The sequence below is a fragment of the Ostrea edulis genome, chromosome 9 (assembly GCF_947568905.1).
Source record: "Ostrea edulis chromosome 9, xbOstEdul1.1, whole genome shotgun sequence".
Taxonomy (NCBI): Eukaryota; Metazoa; Mollusca; class Bivalvia; order Ostreida; family Ostreidae; genus Ostrea; species Ostrea edulis.
In genome coordinates this window covers 29,559,312-29,578,548 of record NC_079172.1, presented here as the reverse complement: position 1 = coordinate 29,578,548, position 19,237 = coordinate 29,559,312, and the positions used below count along the sequence as shown (strand labels likewise).

At 34.3% G+C, this 19,237-nt stretch overlaps 2 protein-coding genes across 4 annotated transcripts in view; one reads left to right on the top strand and one right to left on the bottom strand.

The window, feature by feature from the left end:
* The window catches only part of LOC125658964 (RNA-binding protein FXR1-like), a 30,452-nt gene extending 11,904 nt beyond the window's left edge, over positions 1–18,548 (bottom strand). For both annotated transcript variants that reach the window (XM_048890436.2, XM_048890437.2), the window contains exons 1-10: positions 18,411–18,548; positions 18,201–18,303; positions 12,589–12,641; positions 10,170–10,266; positions 8,543–8,697; positions 7,861–7,926; positions 7,649–7,742; positions 3,999–4,115; positions 1,456–1,623; positions 970–1,048 (exon numbers count right to left, since the gene is read on the bottom strand). In XM_048890436.2, the coding sequence (XP_048746393.1) occupies positions 970–1,048; positions 1,456–1,623; positions 3,999–4,115; positions 7,649–7,742; positions 7,861–7,926; positions 8,543–8,697; positions 10,170–10,266; positions 12,589–12,641; positions 18,201–18,251 (880 nt within the window). In that variant the 5' untranslated portion in view covers positions 18,252–18,303; positions 18,411–18,548. The remainder of the gene's footprint in view (positions 1–969; positions 1,049–1,455; positions 1,624–3,998; positions 4,116–7,648; positions 7,743–7,860; positions 7,927–8,542; positions 8,698–10,169; positions 10,267–12,588; positions 12,642–18,200; positions 18,304–18,410) is intronic.
* The window catches only part of LOC125658962 (WD repeat-containing protein 44-like), a 29,907-nt gene continuing 29,176 nt past the window's right edge, over positions 18,507–19,237 (top strand). For both annotated transcript variants that reach the window (XM_056150132.1, XM_056150131.1), the window contains exon 1: positions 18,507–18,673. In XM_056150132.1, the coding sequence (XP_056006107.1) occupies positions 18,612–18,673 (62 nt within the window). In that variant the 5' untranslated portion in view covers positions 18,507–18,611. The remainder of the gene's footprint in view (positions 18,674–19,237) is intronic.

Here is a 19,237-nt window from a genome sequence, read left to right as displayed (position 1 = left end):
AGAATTGTTGTTCATCAAATAATCAATGAAATCAACAAGAATTAGACCACCAATGAACATCAGCAATTTATTGCTGTTTCTTTCTCTTTAGAATTTATTTCTATCAATATAATGATACCATTATCTATCAATATCTCTCCAGCCTCTGTTCAGAATTAGTGGTTATGATTATTTTTGTGTCTGGGAAGCAGTGATTTTTATGGTTTTTCAAACTATCATCCCTCCTTTTGAATTGGGAAAAATTAGCGACATTTTCTTCAAATTGGGAAAAATCATTCAAAGTAAATTAAAATGGTAAAGACGCATAAAATAATCAAATAACAAGGTTTATTTCAGATCTGATTTAAAATCATAAAATAAATCATTATCTAACATTAAATATGTATTGGAAGTCACACCTTGTATATATATTATTTACTTTTTCTAAGAAATACTTATTGTCTAATTTCATAAAGAAAATAATAAATTATTAATTCACCAGCATTTGTACCCATAATCTTGTAAATATTATATTGATAATCAAGTTTCCAGAATGTCTCTCCTGTTTGTATTTTTCGGATTTTAGTGAAACCCTATACTGTTGGCCACTTCCTGTTATTAGCCTGACCCTACATATAATGGCGGTCAAACTAAATTGTCAACAATATATTGGCTTAATGTGTATCTGGAAACTATACACTTCGCTGCATATCTGCATATATGGATGCCTCTATTGTTTTATATATTCTTTACAAAACCCTTTGCATGTGCAGTGGTTTGGAGAATAAAACTGAAGAAAAAAATGTATTTACTCTTTGTCAGCAATATACGGTAACCTTTTTTATAATTGGCCTAATTTCCCTAGATTTGAAATTGGGAAAAACATTTATATAATTGGGAAAAATAGCTAATTTTAGTGAGGGGAAAAAGCCGAATATCGGTGGCATTTTGGCCCCCCAAAAAATCACTGGGGAAGTGAGAGTTACTTGCCTACAAGTTCCCTGGGAACCTGAAACGTCTCTTCTACATACTCCAGCAGGACTCGGGCTTTCTTCACAGCTTCTTGTGACTAAATTACAAAGGCACTTCTTCATTTTATTTTCAGCACAAAGTTGCACCTATTTCCTTCATAACAACTTACATGACACTTATTTTTCGACATTTTTACTTCACATATTGTAAAACCAGCAATTAGTAACAAAGGCAGCATGTGCCTACATATGAAATTGTAAAAAATATATCATGTAAAACCATGCTAATCATCAAACAGTAAATAACATCAAAACTAATACAAGCTGCACTTCATCTTTTCTAAAAATGAATGTGTAAAAAAAAAAAAAAATAATAAAAAAAAATGTTGAAAATACTTATTTCTAAAAATTTTTTTCAACACTACATTTCAAAGAATATTATATCTGACAATCACCAAGAAATTTGGAGGGGGGGGGGGGGATGTGTGTCTTAAGACAGACTCACCTCTCCATGAACTTTAAAAGTACACGTATCCTCGTCCAGTTCTATATTGGTAATGCCTTCTACATGCCTGGCCTGCTGTATGTTAGCACCATGTGTCCCAATAGCCAGCCCCATCAGATCGTCTCGCACGCGAAACTCCTCTGTGTAACCCGAGCGGATTTTTGTACTCTGAAATTTAAAACACAAATTTTTGCAACCATCTTACATGAATTCTGATTCCAAGAACAGGTATTTCCCTTGAACATAATTTTTCACCATACATAGTAAAATACGGTTACAGTTCTTAATTAAACATATGATGAACATTTTGGATATAACAAATTATGTTTATAACGAATCAAAATTGTGTCTTACTATTATTCCAAATTATCTAATAAGCATGGATAGGAAATAAAAATTATGTATCACGTTTTTTGCGAGAATTTTTTGTTGGTGTACATTTGTGAGGACAGCGAGGTCATTCAAAATAAGATTCTCTCAAATAACTTTGTATGAAAAAAGAGAAGATAACAAACTGTGACCAATCTTATAAATCCCATAAAGAATATAAAACTAATAATTCGGCAAACAGAAAAACCTTGAACACACCACAGGTGGGCTCAGGTACCTAGGAGGAGTAAGTATCCCCCTGTCGACAGGTCACACACAACATACTGACAGGAAAAGTGTGAAGTAAAGTGAAAGTCAATAATCGTCCCTCTTCTCCTATACTGACAGGGAAAGTGTGAAGTAAAGTGAGTCATAATCAACTCTCCTCTCCCTATTACTGATAGGAAAAGTGTAAAGTAAAGTGAAAGTCAATAATCGTCCCTCTCTCCTCCTATACTGACAGGAAAAGTGTAAAGTAAAGTGAAAGTCAATAATCGTCCCTCTCTCCTCCTATACTGACAGGGAAAGTGTAAAGTAAAGTGAAAGTCAATAATCGTCCCTCTTCTCCCCTATAGTGAAAGTAAAGTGAAAATCATAATCGGAATAAATGACATGGAAGAGACTGACAACACTTACAGAAATATCTCTATCACAGAAATTATGAAGTTTCAGTTTGGTGAAGTACAAAATATTCTCAGTGAACTTAAAATAACTTTCAGATGTTCTATTAATAACTTTTGGAATTCTTTCCAATTGTCAACATTAGCACCTGATCCAAAGATTTTAAACACTGCTAAACAAAGTTAATGGCTCTTATCAAATATATATATTCTCTTAAATAATAAATTTCAGTTTTGAAAATACACGCAGGTATAATATGCAATGCTTCCAGGGCTCGAAATTAGCGAGAAATACTCGCAAATTGCGAGTAGATTTGAAAAATAGCAAGTAAAAATAGTGGACACTCGCAAATCTTAGCGAGTGGGGATTTACAAACCATGATCGTATCGTATCCGTTTTAAGCCGCGATGCGCCATTCGCTTTTCTTAAACTTGCACTCAAAATCATACAAACGCTTACATGAACGAATGATTTCAACAACCATTTCTATCCGGATTTTCTTTTATGATTTTTTAAGAAACTCGGCGTCAAACAAATGCTTTAGAGGTCGGACATCGCATTATATAATGAAAAATATAGACTTGTTTACTTATAGGGGTGATTAAATTGACTTGGTAAAACATAAATTCCGATTTCTTGTTAGATAAATGAATAACAAAAAAGCTCATACTTGGAATTCAAGTCTTCTGGTAGTTAATTTAATCAGAATTTTCTATCTACATCAATTCATTTTCATACTGAGGTCGGGTTGTAGTCGCGGCATGAGTGCACTGCTCACCGTGTAGGCGATTACCAAAAACAAAAAACAAAAAAATCATGGGACTCGTGATCGTGCTGCTTATAAACCACGAGTCTGGAATTCACTTTGAAAAATTACTTGTGACAACCCTGACGTGGCATAAAATTGGAAGACATTGGATCTATACCTGAAGTAAACAGGTTGTGAATATTTGAGGTGCGATGGTCAAGAGACCTAAACATTGCATCATATGACTTACGTAAATTAGTGTTTTGTCCAAATGATGCCTGTTGACCCACTAGGCTCAGTAATGGTGGGGAAAATCATTGATTTAAAAAACAATATGAAAAAAAGAGCACTGCTTCATTATTTTTATTTTAGCTTGTAGGTTTTCATTTTAGCCTGTGGATCTTTTACCCACAGGCTAAAATTAGCCTGTGGAAGAAAAAGTTAATTTCGACCCCTGTGCTTCACACCTGCATATTTCATGAAGCGTGTCAGCCAGTATAAAACCTTAAAGTGCATACCTGCATGTATTTTCAAAAATGAAACTTATCTCTTGTATCTACATTCTAAATTCATTGTTGCTGGAATCCCCAATATAAACAATATGCATGTATTAAAATAGATTTAGTTATATTTATCAAAGATTCCTACATGCATTGTTCACAACTTCATCGCATTCATTAGGAAATGGTTATCAATACAATTTAATGATAGTTACAAAATTCAAGGCAAAAACATTGGAAATATAACAATATGTGTATTAAATTTCAGATCTCAGATCTTCCTTCCTGAAGGACACTGGGTTTACCTGAAGCCTTTGAACTGCTTCCTCTGTTCTCTTCTTCAACATCAGCTTCTGACGGACATTGCGTAAGTGCATATCAGCTAGCATAGAGGCCCTCTTTATCACAGACTCCTTGAGGGACTGAAACACATCCAAATCAAAATCATAAAACAAAAAAAGGAGAGTTTTATATCACAGTAAAACACACAGCTAAATGCTGGGGACGGACAATTCTAATTTGTTGTAAATGTAATTCATCATATCCAATACATTCAGAATATGTTTTACAGCGAATTACAAAAGACTGGTTGAGTTTTCAATTGCCTGCTGGATTGATCAATAAGACTTTACAATTTGGTCAGCAAAGTATCACATTTGGTCTGAATTTAGGTCACAAAGTTACTCAGGTATGACAAAGAACTCAGTGTGAGTGACAACCCCGTAAATACAATAATTATATACTCCAGTTTTACTGATTATTTCAGGAAAAGAATTTAATTTCTTTATTTGTTTCTTCAAAAATTTCTTTTCCATTTCTAAAATATCTCCCCATCTTATTTTTTTCCATGGTTCTAAGCTGAATAGGTGTTGTGAAATTCCCAAAGAAATACACTGCTAGGTAGATGTGTGCTAACCAACCCTGAAAACTATAAATAGAATAACTAAACAATAGAAGACTGAACCTGAATGGTTTAGCTATAATAACAAGAATTCTATTGGTCAGAAACAGTAACAATAGAAGAGTATTCTGAAAGTTTTCTTTGTGTGATATGAATTGACTGACCTCAAATATATATTGACAAATAGATGAATTGTACATGTGGACACTTTGTGAGATGTCCAATGAAAATTTATTATGTGAAATTGATGAGAGTTTAGTAAAGTTCAATTTAATCAACAATAAAAAAAATTGTATTTGAGAGAGAGAGAGAGAGAGAGAGAGAGAGAGAGAGAGAGAGAGAGAGAGAGAGAGAGAGAGAGAGAGAAAGAGAGCACCCCTTTCTTTACTAAAAGTAATCATAAGTATTTTTGAAAGAGAAATAATCAAATTTGATTTTATTCCAATTTAGTTAACAAAACACTTGAAATAATGTTTTAAATTTGAGAGAGAGAGAGAGAGAGAGAGAGAGAGAGAGAGAGAGAGAGAGAGAGAGAGAGAGAGAGAGAATAAAGAGCCTGCACTTTTTTGATTACTTAAACATTATTAAAGTTAATACTTTTAAGTAAAGTTTAAAAAATTGTTAAAGTAATCAAATGTATATCAGAGAGAAATATAATCAAATTTAATTTTATTGATGTTCACTTTAAAAAATCCCTAGGGAAATAGCTGCATAAGATACTGAAATCAACTCATGGCTATTCCAGCAAAAAACGTATGGGGGGGGGGGGGAGGGACGGTAGTCGATATTTTTTTGGATGGGTGGTGGTGATCTGGGAAAATATATTTGTATGGGTGGTTGTCTTCTAGGTTAAAAAACCCCCCAAAACATGGGTTCTAGTGAATTAATTATGATAAAATCACGTGGTGTTTCTTTTATTACAAAAGAAAAAGAAAAGCGGAGACATCCTACAATAAGTACATGTACGATAAAAAGATTGATAAATGGGCAGATAACTCAATATGACCTTAAAATTTTCCCTCCAACGCCGTACTTTACTTATTGTACCTGTCTTAAACGACCACCTGTCTAACGCAACCAACGACCATGAGTTTTACAGCCTTTTCGTGTAATTTCACCTTTATGAAACAACTGTACAATTTCCGATTACTACATGACTTCTACTTTCGATTTCGGACGAATTCTGGGAATTATCGCCCCTAACACTTTCGTTTTAAAAATGCAAGGGTATTAGTTCGGCGGTGATCTTGTTTAATCGGCACTCTAAATCAATTATTATACTGAAGCTATCAATTGCTTAACGTGTAATCAACATGCAGCGTCGGGTGGGGTTAGTTAACAAAACCCTGAGTTGTTGTTTATTTAACAAAATCAAGGATCAGGGAATCAAGACCATTGTTTCCGAAAGTGTGAATTTCGACAGACTTTGAGATGTGCAGGGTAAATCGGATATGAAATCTCCCACCTGGTATACCACTACCTTTAACAGAGTGTAAAATTTGCCTGATTGCGATATAAATCAGGTAAATATTGTGCTTGGGACTGAAATTTTAAATGGAGTAATCGAGAGTTTCCTCATGTACAAGAGATTGTAGGAAAAAAAATCACAGGAAAGTCAAACGGAAAAAGTCACAGTCTATATTTATGTCTTGCGAGAAAACCTTGTTGAAAAGTTATTCTACGTTGCTTACTTGAATTTGTATTCTGCCATACAATGTTATTTTTATGTATTTATGTATGTACATATTGTAACTGATGTGATAAGACATAGATTATGTCTTAAAGCAATATAGAGAGTAACAATACATGTGAATTTAAATTTTATGTGGCATAATTTTATATTTTATTTAGTTTTATATCATTAAAAAAATCAACTTGTTATTTCAACAATTAACAAGCACCCAGATCATGACATGAGTAAAAAGGACATGCACATTTAGTCCAGAAATGATATGACAATATCCCACATCATTAGTCTAGTGAAACTTTGATCATAATAAGCAAACAGAGCTAGGTTTCTACAACTAAAAGGACACATCACATGTTTCCAAAGTATACAAAATTACTTGCATTTTGTCTTTCATTTTATATGCTGAGATTGTCCTATTTTTTTTCCCCTACTGAAACTGCATAAATAAAAAAATGCATTTTTTTCCTGCAATGAAAGACATTTTACTGTTTATTTTCATGCATTTTTTAAAATATAAACTAGAATTAAGTTCTAAAACATCATATGGTTGATCCATTTGTTACGTTAAATGAAACAGTCAATACACCCTTTGACCTTGATGATGCTCTATTCTTGGTAATGATTATGCAGACAGGTAGTACAAGAAAACCAAATCGAGCTAGTTTGCAACAAACATGTATTCATTTAATGTTGAAAGCAATGTCAATTTCAAAAGAAATATAAGAGAAAAGATTCAGTGAATGTAAATATATAGTTATATAATTTCAACTCGTTGAAACTAAATTCTACCTTTAAAGAAAATCTTAATTTAGAAGATTTCAGTTTTTAATTCATAATTCTTTTTGTATGGGTGGTGGCAGGGAAGAATCTAATTGTATGGATGGTGGTAGCAGAGGGAAATTTAACTGTATGGGTGGCTGTCTTAAAAATAAAGTGCCTCCCCCCCCCCATATTTTTTTTGCTGGAATAGCCCTCAGATTTACCTGTAAAATCTATGCTTGAGTAACTTTATGACCTAAATTCAGACCAAATGTGATTCTTGGCTGACCAAATTGTAAAGTCTATTGATCAATCCAGCAGGCAGTTGAAAACTCAACCGGTCTTTTGTAATTCGCTGTAAGGACATACTATACCCCAAATATTTATTAAATTGAATTTTGTAAAACTATCCATAAATATTTTAATCTTACTAAAACCCTATAATTACAAACAATTTTTTCCTATGAAACCACAGCTTTAGTTTTAAAACAACAGGGAATGAAAATTACTTTGATGTAAGCGTGAATTTGTTATAAACATGTTTGCTGTAATTGTGTTCTACTGTATCTAAACTGCCACAGAAGAATATAACATGAAACTCATACCATGACATTCAGAGTCCCCTCTTGATGATCAAAACAAACACAGCCCCCTCCTATATGTTTCTTAAACTCAGCGTGCTCATGGTCATCTTGGCAACTAAAATGGAATGCACTTATGTACATGTAAATTGAAAATTCTCAATAACACTCATGATTGTGAAATTTGAGATATCTAATTAAGAAAGATAAGTCTCAGTAGTCTGCTGATTACTTACACCTCCCGTAAATCTATAGGCACTTCTACAGAAAACTTCTGAAATGTGTCCTTATCTATGGGTGGGCTGAAAAATAAAGAAAAATTCTTAAAAACAAACAAAACAATAAATAAATCAACCCTTAATATCAAACAGTTATAGTAGCATTATATTGAATTAATATACAAAGTAATTAGCATATGATTAAAAAGATACATTTCTAATCTACAGTCTACTCCGGATGTATTGAAATTCAGGGGACCAACCTGAAATGTTTATTCAATCCAAAGTTCAATATAACCAATGTTAATTTTTTTCTTCTTTTTGTTATATGTCGTTTGTTATTTTGACTGTATGCCAACATGGTGATGTCAATAAATAAATTAAATTAATTCAATTTAATAATGTTACTGGGGATTTACTTTTACATCAATATAACAGATAGTTCAATATAAGTGACTTCAATATAACAGATAGTTCAATATAAGTGACTTCAATATAACAGATAATTCAATTTAAGTGACTTCAATATAATAGATATTTCAATATAAGTGACTTCAATATGACAGATAGTTCAACAGAAGGAACTTCAACATAAGTGGAGTAGACTATCAAATTATCCATGGCAAACTACTGAAATCAATAGAAAACTTAAACAGAAAAGACTGTGACAGCCTTAAGAACTGACTCGAGTCAGACTTACTTTGGGTTGACAGATCGAACTCGTTCCAGAGGGACTATGTCTGTGTACTTTGAGTCATACCCGCTGTATTCTATCACGGCAAACTCGCCCTTCAACATCTTCAGCACGGCCGGCCACCAGCCCATCTGTTCCTTCTCACTAGAGTTTGTGTATACCTACAATGTTAACAGGTTAGAGATGTGTATTATCATCAAATTGGATATTTTCCATTTCACTTCTTCTCTTATCATGAAAATTAATACCAAAGGAGCTTTAAACCTGCTTTAAGGCCAATTCAACTTAATTAATAGATTATCATCCCCGCCCGCCCTTCAAAAATCAGCCCACCCAGAATTTTTTTATTTTGTGGAACTTGCGATTTCCGGAAAATTTTTCCATGACCAACTCTGGTATTTACACTTCTTGTTTACATTTCCGGTATAGCAACGTGAACAGCCACATGAAGAAAATAGATCACACGGTTTTCTTAATTTCTTACAGGCGTAAATGAAAGGAAGGGATTAATGTTCTTCATATCTTGAAGAAGTTTGGTATCTTTCTGTGTTTGAAATTAAAGCTTAACCTGGAATTCGTCTGTGAAATAAGCATAGATTGATATCCATCTGGCATTAAATGATGCACTTCTGTTGACAAAAACTCATTTGTCATTAATATTTTTCTCAGAAAATAAAAATTAAAAAATAAAATCCTCCCACCCGCCCCATATTTTTTGGTGACCCTGGATGATAATCTACTAATTAAGTTGAATTGGCCTTATGTCTGTGCAAAAAAAAACCCCAAAACATAAAACAAGCATTCTTAGTCTCCTACTGGAGGCAAAAATTATTGGACCGTAACAATATTCAAAGTTCATTACGAGACTAAGGTTATGGTAAAAGGGAAGATCGGGAAACCAGGATAGGAAAAATACACCTGTTCCTCAGTCACTAACATCTCTTGCAAACTGATCCACTGAAGTAATATTCTTTGACAGTGAAGACGTTTACATACAGAATAAGATTGTCACATGTGATATCGCCGGGGTCAGCCAGAAAGCTTCCGATATCGAACATCTAAAAATCATCTCCCTCCAACATCTAACATTATTGACCAGTATTTAATACCTGTAGGACTGTATTACATGTCTGATGTGATTTTTTAAAACAAATTTGAATATTTTAGTAAAATACAAACTCAATGCTGGAGACTACACCTTAAGGTTTAGATAGTGGAAGATTCTCACAAGTGATATCGAATGGTGGTCAATAAGACCACTAACACATCATGAAAATGCACGAGTAAATTTATTTGGTTTACCGGTTTTGACTGTGGAGCGGTCGTCATCAGAACCATCTTGACAACTGATTGATTTCTAATGACAACCAACCCATAGTTGATACTGGTCAACCAAATAAATTCACTCCATGTAATTTCTGATAAAATACAGGTTTTGATTTCACTTAATCTTCTTGAAATTATGGGATTTTCTATTCAAAGTTAATACTTTTTAATTTTTTTTTTATACCTCTGTTAACCTAATTTATCTTTAGCACAAACATTTTAATAAAGTAGTCTATTCTATTATATGTACATCAGTTCATATGCATATATGAATATGGGACAGTCCTGAAAACAAAGGGAGACAAACCTCCACATGATCTCCGTCATGGTTTTCTCGATGACCAGCCTGGTCTGGAAGGGGAAGCCGAGCATTGGCGAACTTAACTCTTTGTTCTGGCTGCCAACTGTTTCAAAGTAAACAATAAAAATTCAAACCAAGAAAGGCTTCAATAAATCATTTGTGATCTATTGTTCACATTTGTACATAAATTTGTGCAAAATGTTAATTTATCTCAATGTCAAGATTTGTGCAAAATGTTACTTTATCTCAATGTCAATCAATCATGGAGAATAAGTTGGCTCATGGATCTATATAATATTATTACATGTATAATAAAAGACGTTTATAGTGAAATGCAGGGAACAAACAATTTTGATTCGTTATAAACCTAATTCGTTAATATACTCAATCATATAATGGTTTTAAACTACAGGGAATGATAGTCGCTTTGCTGTCGGTGTGTGTGTGTATGTGTATGTATTTACACAAAAGATCCCCTTAACACAACAACACAAGAAGCCCATAGGTTACCTCACTCGCCTGAGGAGTTGCATGTTCCGTTGTAAAACATAAAAAAACACAACCATAAAAGCCTCGTCTTGTAACTTGAGGTTACAGATGAACAATTCTAAATCATTGCTTCCATCATAACAACAAGAGTACCACAAGCGGTACAACACACACCCGTTAACCTGTAAGTACTTTATGCACTCTGAATTGACTGTTTGACCTACTTTTACCCCTAAAGTGGGTCAAGGTGCAACAATCCAGCTGAAATGCACACTGAACTTATATTCTTCCGAGAGCGACTAAATTTCAGGGCAATACCTGTATCCGTAAAGAAAACAAGGTTTTTCTACTAAGTGATACTACAATCTTGACCTTTGACCTTGAGAAACAATAGGCATCCTCCGTTTGGTTAAGCATAAGGTGTATATATACCATGTTTGATGGTCCTAACCCCAACAGTTCCGTCTGTATCTTGCCTACAAGGTTTTCCTACCAAGTGATATGACCTTTAACCTTTGACCTGGAAGAACAAAAGGTGTCCTCCACTTGGCATAAGGAGTATGTGTACCAAGTTTGATAGTCCTAGCCCCAATAGTCCAGTCTGTATTCTGTCTACAAGGTTTTTCTAAAACTGATACTACAACCTTGAAAACAAAATGCATCTTCCTCTCGTCATCACAATCAATTTATCAAGTTGTAAGAGCCTGGAGTTACGGTTCATCCTGCATTTTGCCTACAATGTCCAGACAGACAGACGGACGACGCCATACTATAATACATCCCGTCTTTGACAGGTGTATAAAATTTGGGTCCACATGGCTCTTGAGAGGATTTAAGAAAAATGTTCTTTGTTTTATTTCAGACTTCATGGGGGTTAACGCTCTGATCAAACCTGAATCTACAACACAAGACCATGTCTGCATATTGATCTGAGAAATTGCACCAGCTTGTTCTTGAAAAGAAAATTCATATTGATCGAATTTTCAAATATACTTGTATTTCAATATATAACTAAATTCCTTTCTTAGCCCCTGGACTAAATAATCCTTCAATATAACCTGAATTTTTATGAAAGTTAAGGTTTTTCTAATTGTACAGGTCTTGATAATCTTTTTTTACCCCCCCCCCCCTTAACTTTCTTAATTATCTCTCTGAAAGTGAACTGGTCCTCACTTTGAAGAAATGTTATTATTAATGTTAGCCAAGTCTGGATGAAACTGACCTAGAGATTCTTGAGAAGTTGAAAATGTTGAAAGCTTAAAGATGACAGACAAACTTCAATCAGAAAATTTCTTAATTGCAGTTCAATTGATTTAAACCAAAAAAAACCTATCAACTCCCCACTTCATTACAATCAGAAATGTTGTCATACTGATATTCTAATCACACATCAATGTGTAATTGTTATCTGTTGGTATTAATGGGGTTATTACTTGATAAAATACACCTTCACCACCTATCATGAGGATGGATGCTGATTGCATCTTATAGTGGTACTGATTGACTCCTAGATTGTATCAGGAATGCTCATCATGTGAATATAGCATCCCCTATTTCTCACATCCCAAAATACATCATATAATAACATCCCTGTCTGATATACAATGGTGTTGTTAAAAATAACACAATACACGTCTATGCTTGTTTCTATCCTTGTCTTTATCTCGTGTGTGTGTGTGTGTGTGTGTGTATGGCTTCTCAGTAACCAGGTTTCCACAGAAATTCTTGTGACTCAATGTACTCTAGTACTACAATCATGACAATGGTACACAGGTGATATGTTTAGAGTGTATAGATTCAGTAGGACTTTTATGTCAAATCACTTTTTCTTCCTATGATTGCACAAGAATTTTCCCCCTGAACAGAGCTCCCCCCTCCTTGGACCAATTCCAGAGCATTTCTCAAATTCACCACTGAGCTAAAAACACTGACTCACTCATTCTCAAAGGAAACCAGGATTTCATCCTCATGTATATTCTTCACAAATGCCTGGAAAAAAAAATGAAAAGGTTTAAATATTTCACCAGTTGAATTTTCCTGTTAATTTTGGTTTCTGCTGCTGCTATGTCACAGTTTACTGAACCCTGGTTAACTGGCTGTACACCGTTTGATTGTGAGATTCTGTTTATATACAGATCATCGACATGTTCTCTGCTACTGATGCTATTTATAGCACAAACTCAGACCCTCTCAGAAATTTTTCATACCTTGTGTAATTACAAACTTTGTACAATACTGAATACACAACTAACTACTTTGTTTAAACATCTATATGATATTTGTTTTGCTAAATCCTTAGATAATTTTTATTGCATTTTGATGTGCCCAAACCCAATTCTTATTTCCTTTTAACACCATCTGTAACATATTTTTTAATTCATTTATAATAAGCACACCACAATTAAGTTAATGTGAATATATTTTTTATCTTGGCACCTGTTTATTCCTTGTGTATGATATCAAATACATTACATAATAATAGCAGTAATGAAATGAACAACTAACGGCATCAATTATCAAATGTATATTGCCATTTTCAATGATTTGCCTTTGATATCTATACAAATTGTAATGATGACCATTTCCTGATGAATGTGATGCAGTTGTGAACAATGTGCATATAAATCTGGATAAATATAGTACATCCATTGTAATGGCTGGGAATTCCAGCAGAAATGAAAGTAGAATGTAAATATAAGCACATAATAAGAACAGGGATTGACAGTGAAAACCCAGTTCGGACAAGTGAAACTCAATACACGCTTGCACGATGAAGTGATTTTTTTTCCAGTAGGAAATGTGATTATCATAATAATTGTGTTAAGCTTGATGAATATCAAATGTTAGAAAGTAAAGTCCAACTCACTATATTGTTGTTTCCTTTACTGAATCGTCAGATTATAGCGAAGGTCCAGTCAAGTAGGTTGCATTGTATCTTATCCTATCAGTAAGTCTTTTATAATAAAATAAATTACCCAATGTACGATTTGTTTTAGTTGTGTTTATATGAGAAAATAGGGCTTCACAACCGTCTCTCCAGGTATTTTAGTGAGGTAAACACCCAGAAAGAAGACATAATTTCATTACAAAAGGGGGTGTTGAAAATAAGAATAAATCTGAATTAAAAAGAAAACTTGAGATTCAGGCGGAGTGACAATCGTAATTTTCGGGTTTAATTAACACGGACAGCAGTATCATGCCTCATGAAGCGCTACACTCGCTATTGCCGGTATTTTGTATTTTCTTACCGGTAGTACAATTTACAGAATTGATAGCATCCATGGATATTTTATAGAGTTATTGAGTAAAAACTGATTTGCTACACTTTTGAAACTTTTTTAAAATTGATATAAAACATTGATCATTTGAATCAAATACATGTATCAAAAATTTACCTTATGTTACGTCCCTAGTCCGTTAGATTGCGGTGAAAAGATTTATTTCCTTATGATTGAACTTTGTAATATTCTTATAGATCTATAACATTCAATGACATGTTTTCCATCAGTTGCATTCAACTACAATAATACAACTTGTAATGCATAATTCACAGATATAACCTCTTACATTGGGGAAGAAGAGCAAACTTGAAACAGAGAAAACTATTCTAGAGAAGTGAAAACTTAGTTATTGACTGATTGACAGTGGGAGATAATTAGAATTACTGGTTGATAGGCTTATTAGAGTCTTAAATATTCAGGACAACTAAGTTTTCCATTTTCAAGTTTACTTGCCCTTCAGGCAAGTGAGACAAAAGTGAAATTCAAAGTGATTGATTGTATCTTGCTTAACATCTCACTCAAGAATTTTTCACTCATATGGAGACGTCACCAAGACCGGTGAAGGGATTCAAATTTAGGCCTATGCTCGGCACTTATGGCCATTGAGCAGTGAGGGTTCTTTAGCTTGCCACACCTACTGTGACACGGGTCATCCGTTTTTAAGGTCATCTCCAAGGACCCGTGACATTCACACCTGATGCCGAGCGTTTGGCGATGGAACTGTCACTACCTGTTTTAACGACTTAGGTTTGTCGCGGCCAGGATTCGAACCCCGGCCTTCCGCATGCGGGGCTAACACTCTAACCTAAAGTGAAATAAAAAGTTAATGTCTATCCACGAAGAAACAAAATTCAAGCTATGTGCTTGATGAAGTATTTGACAACATGAATTGTCATAGTTCATACCCTCATGTATTTTCAAAAATGAAATCCATTTCTTAAATGATATAGTACACAAATTGAATCACTATGCCCCTGAGAATCAACATGTTCAACTGTAACCAATTGATCCTGACCCTTATATGAAATGCTCTTAACCTACCAATTATTATATAGCTTTGACCCAAGCACCATATCTCTGTCTTGAACAGTTCAAAAGTAAAAGACAAACCAAAAACAGCACTCCTCTGCCCAAGAAAGAGGGTAAAGATGATTATACCTGAAAAGAAGTGTTGAATTCTATTTTTTCTAAAAAAAAAAAAAATCATTACACGTAACTTACAATCAAATAAGTAAACTAAAAGAATGATTTTTCAAAATCTGTAAGATCTGTAATCTCCCTATTCTGAATAAAAATCACAACTTCTCCTCATCAGATCATGGAATCACTTAAATCTTGGCAGTCTGTGATGATCAATGCACATCTGACATCTTTATACATATATGTCACAAATGTCTTCAAAGTTTTTTTTAAAACTTCATCCTGTGAATTACCTAAAATTCAATCAGTTTGGTGTGTGTGCACGTGTGTGTGAGAGAAACGAAAAGATCGATTATCAGAAGAAAATTAAAATTGAAGCAGTTGGGGAGAGGTTAAAAAAAACCCACAAGTTTCTGTCATCCGACATCATTACATTTAGTTTTGGATATGGTGGTGGTTGTCGTGAAGGTGTTGATAAAAACTGTAAATTTTGTGGTTTGGTCAGACATTGAACTTTTGATCTTGCCCCTTGGCCTTAGGCTGTTGCTTTGGTTGTTGAAATTTCCTTCCACAATTCTTTCTTCCTCACAGTCAATAGATAGCTATAACACATATATACCTTTCTCTTCTTCATTTAGCAGACATAAAACGGCTAGTTCTGTAGTCCTATTGATCATTATTGATGTACGTCCGATTCAAAATGAAATTACTTTTAATATCCGATGAAAATACTTTCAGATAAAGCCGGTGTAGAGTACTGAAACATTGAAATCTTCATAGTCATGTAACTTGTTCAGTCCTCATTTCTATGGCAGTCTGCAGACCAACTAAGTTGTAATGATTGATTGATTGTATATTGTTTAACGTCCCTCTCAAGAATTTCACTCATATGGAGACGTCACCATAAGGCATTGCCGGTGAAGGGCTGCAAAATTTAGGCCTATGCTCAGTGCTTATGGCCATTGAGTAGGGAAGGATCTCTATCGTGCCACACCTGCTGTGACATGGGGCCTCAGTTTCTGTGGTATCATCTGAATGACTGCCCCATTTAGTTGCCTCTTATAACAAGCAAGGGGTACTTCAGGACCTTTCTAATCCATCCCCATATGAACAAAGTTGTAGTGTACTGAAACAAAATCAGAAATCAAACAGAAAACTGTCTCGGTGATGACATGAAATAGAAAGAAAGTGAAGTACATAAGTGAGGGAAATGCCTACACATGAGAAAACAATGATAAATCTGATGGAGAGTGAGGCTGAGGAGAAAATATATGGGAGACTTCGCCTCCCCTTCTATGGACTTTTAACAACCCGACATATTTTTGTAGACAGCCAGTAACAAAGCTAATAAGTGAGAATGTATTAAGATGTTTGAACTTCAAATGAAAATAACAGTGTGAAATCCTTTATCTATAGATTGAAAAAGTTAACTATTGAATATTATCATTTCTAGCTACTCAAGTTGTTATTTGCATTTAACTTCAGGACTGAAAAAACAAATTTTACAGGTCTGAACTGACTGAAAATAATGAACAAATGTTTCCAGAATCCAGATGCAGTGTCTGTCAGACTGTTTCTCAGTTTAGACAAGTCTGCTTTAGAGGTCACTGGTGTTCATCTTGCTTAAAGTATAACTTGTGGACTTAGGATTTCGGCCTGGATAGCTCAGTGGTTAGAACACCTGACTTGTATTGCAGTGGTCCCAAGTTTGATTTCCAGTCCAGCAATATCAGGGCTAGAAAAAAATCGATGACCCGATGCCAGTAAATTATGGATTTGGGCTAGTGATTTGAAAAGAACACAAGCCCTTAGGGCAAGTTAATTTTAATACAGTGACTTATCTGAAAATTTCTTAATGATCAGGCTAGTAAATATATTAGATGCATGTGTGTGCATCCAGGTTTTTTTTTATCACATGCAAATTCCCTTTTTATTAAGTTGTACCATGTAACACAATGTAAACTATGAATTCACTGTTTCTAAGAAGAGTTGTCCAAAGTGGAGTAAACAATCGACAATCCTCGGATGATTCCTCTACACTTTACACAAAGGTACAAGCCACAGGAGAGTTAGCATATAGATATATGTAATATATATATCCAAGAGCATGCATTTTCAGTTGCAAGTCTGTCTAATTTGCAACACTTTTGTAATCTGGTGACATTGCAGATTGCACTTTCACAAATGACATGAAAGGTGAAGATGAAGACTATAATTTCTAAGTTTAAGTGAGAAACATGGATAAGAATCCCTAGACCATCAATTATTTCGAGTCCTGTCAAAAATGAAACCATTTGGTTGGGGAAAAAATTCCTGATATGAAATTTATTTCCCTTGGAAAAAAAAAGCATGTCAACAGTGTTTAAACTCCAAAGCTTAAGATTAACCATGTGGACTCCAGTAGTTTCAAATTAGGTGCCCAGCTGATAAACTTGCTAGCCCACTCAAATACAAATTGCCTAAATAACAAGCTATAAATTTTACGAGCCCACACAAATTTTAACTTGCATTTGGCAAGCGATAACTTTAAATCTTGTGTCCATAGTTCTTGTTTATGTGCATATACCACTGCAAGATTTAATAGAAAAAAGATAAAAAAAAAATTGTTTATATAAGTAAACCTACTCAGCTATGTTTATCAGATAAACTTTTGATACAGCATGATGATTCCCTGTTTGTATGCCATGATGCACAGGAGTACATCGAAGAGAAACATCTTAAGACTCGATAAACAATGATAAGAAAATACATCTCAGGCTCCTCATCGTGACTCATGCTTTCAGCACTCTAGAAATGTCGAATGTTTGACACTAAACACAAGATTCCTTTTTAAGATCCAACTTTAAAATAATCGTATGTCTGGAAATGTAAGATCTATACAAGGACATACAGTGAAATAAATCTGGAGCCACAAGTAACAAAATTACATGATTTTTATTCATTATGAAAGTAGAATCTGGCTCATAGAAACCTTACACTAGACTAATCGGCGTGTTTCGTCGAAATTTACTTTCACAATGAAAAATAAAGTTCAGCTAAATCGGTTTTATAACAATAACGTTTTGAATATATTTCATGTTAATTCATTAAACACCAGACCTAACATAGCTGCAGGTTACTGAAATACCTTGTAATAAATCCCGTTCGGGCTGCAAACTTCGACCACTAGGTCCTCCATGTTGAATGTAATCCCGTTGTATTATGGGAAAAATTTTTTTTTTTCTCTGTGTCTGGAGATTATAGAAGAATTTCCATATAAGTTCTTTAACATCTGAATAGTCATTCGAGTTAAACTTTCATAATTTTCAAAGAAACGGGATTCATTATAAAAATTTACCTTACAATCCAACGTTTGCTCGCATCCAACCAAAAGATTTTAAGTCTTGTAACATACTCTGACACGAAAAATCTAGAGGACTTCCTGGAGTCTCTCAACAGTCCCGAGGCTTATTTACATACGAATGGCAGTGGGTTGTTGGTACTCGATGGTGGTGTAAAAATAATGACGATTTTCATAAGTTTTATCCGATATTAGACCATGATGTCGTCGGACAGCGAAGTAGATGAATTTTATGATGCCGAGGATGCGACTCCAAGACCGTAAGTCACGAATTATCTGGAATATGGCCAGATTGTAACAGACGACTCTGCCAGTCTGTATACCAGTACACGTACAGTCTGTAATTAGCTTCTGATCGTCTGGAGGTACCCATGATAAATAAGTATTGTGTATCAGTATGGTATACAGACCCGTTCGGAAGGCCGTGAAGAATTTACAGGTCTGAAATTTAAATCACAGTGTATGTGTACAAGATTTTTATTTGGATAAATTTATTTTTCTTCTGAAAAATGCAGCCACATGCCTGTGGTTATTAATCCAATATTTGCTGATATGTACTCCATTTTCATATTTAAGTCACGGGTTTCCATTGTCGTAGTACTTGGATGTTTTCAATCAGAACATCACCAATGTTGGAAAATGAGGCAATATACTAAAAATTTAGTCAACTGAATTTTTCTCTCGCCAATATTCAGAAAACTTATTTCCTTTACTGAGTCAAACTGTGTTTAAATGACACACTTCTCTGTTTTTCCTGTATAACGTACATCGATCACTTCAGGGTGAGGTTAAATTGCCTGGAATGAAAATGATCGATCATGTCC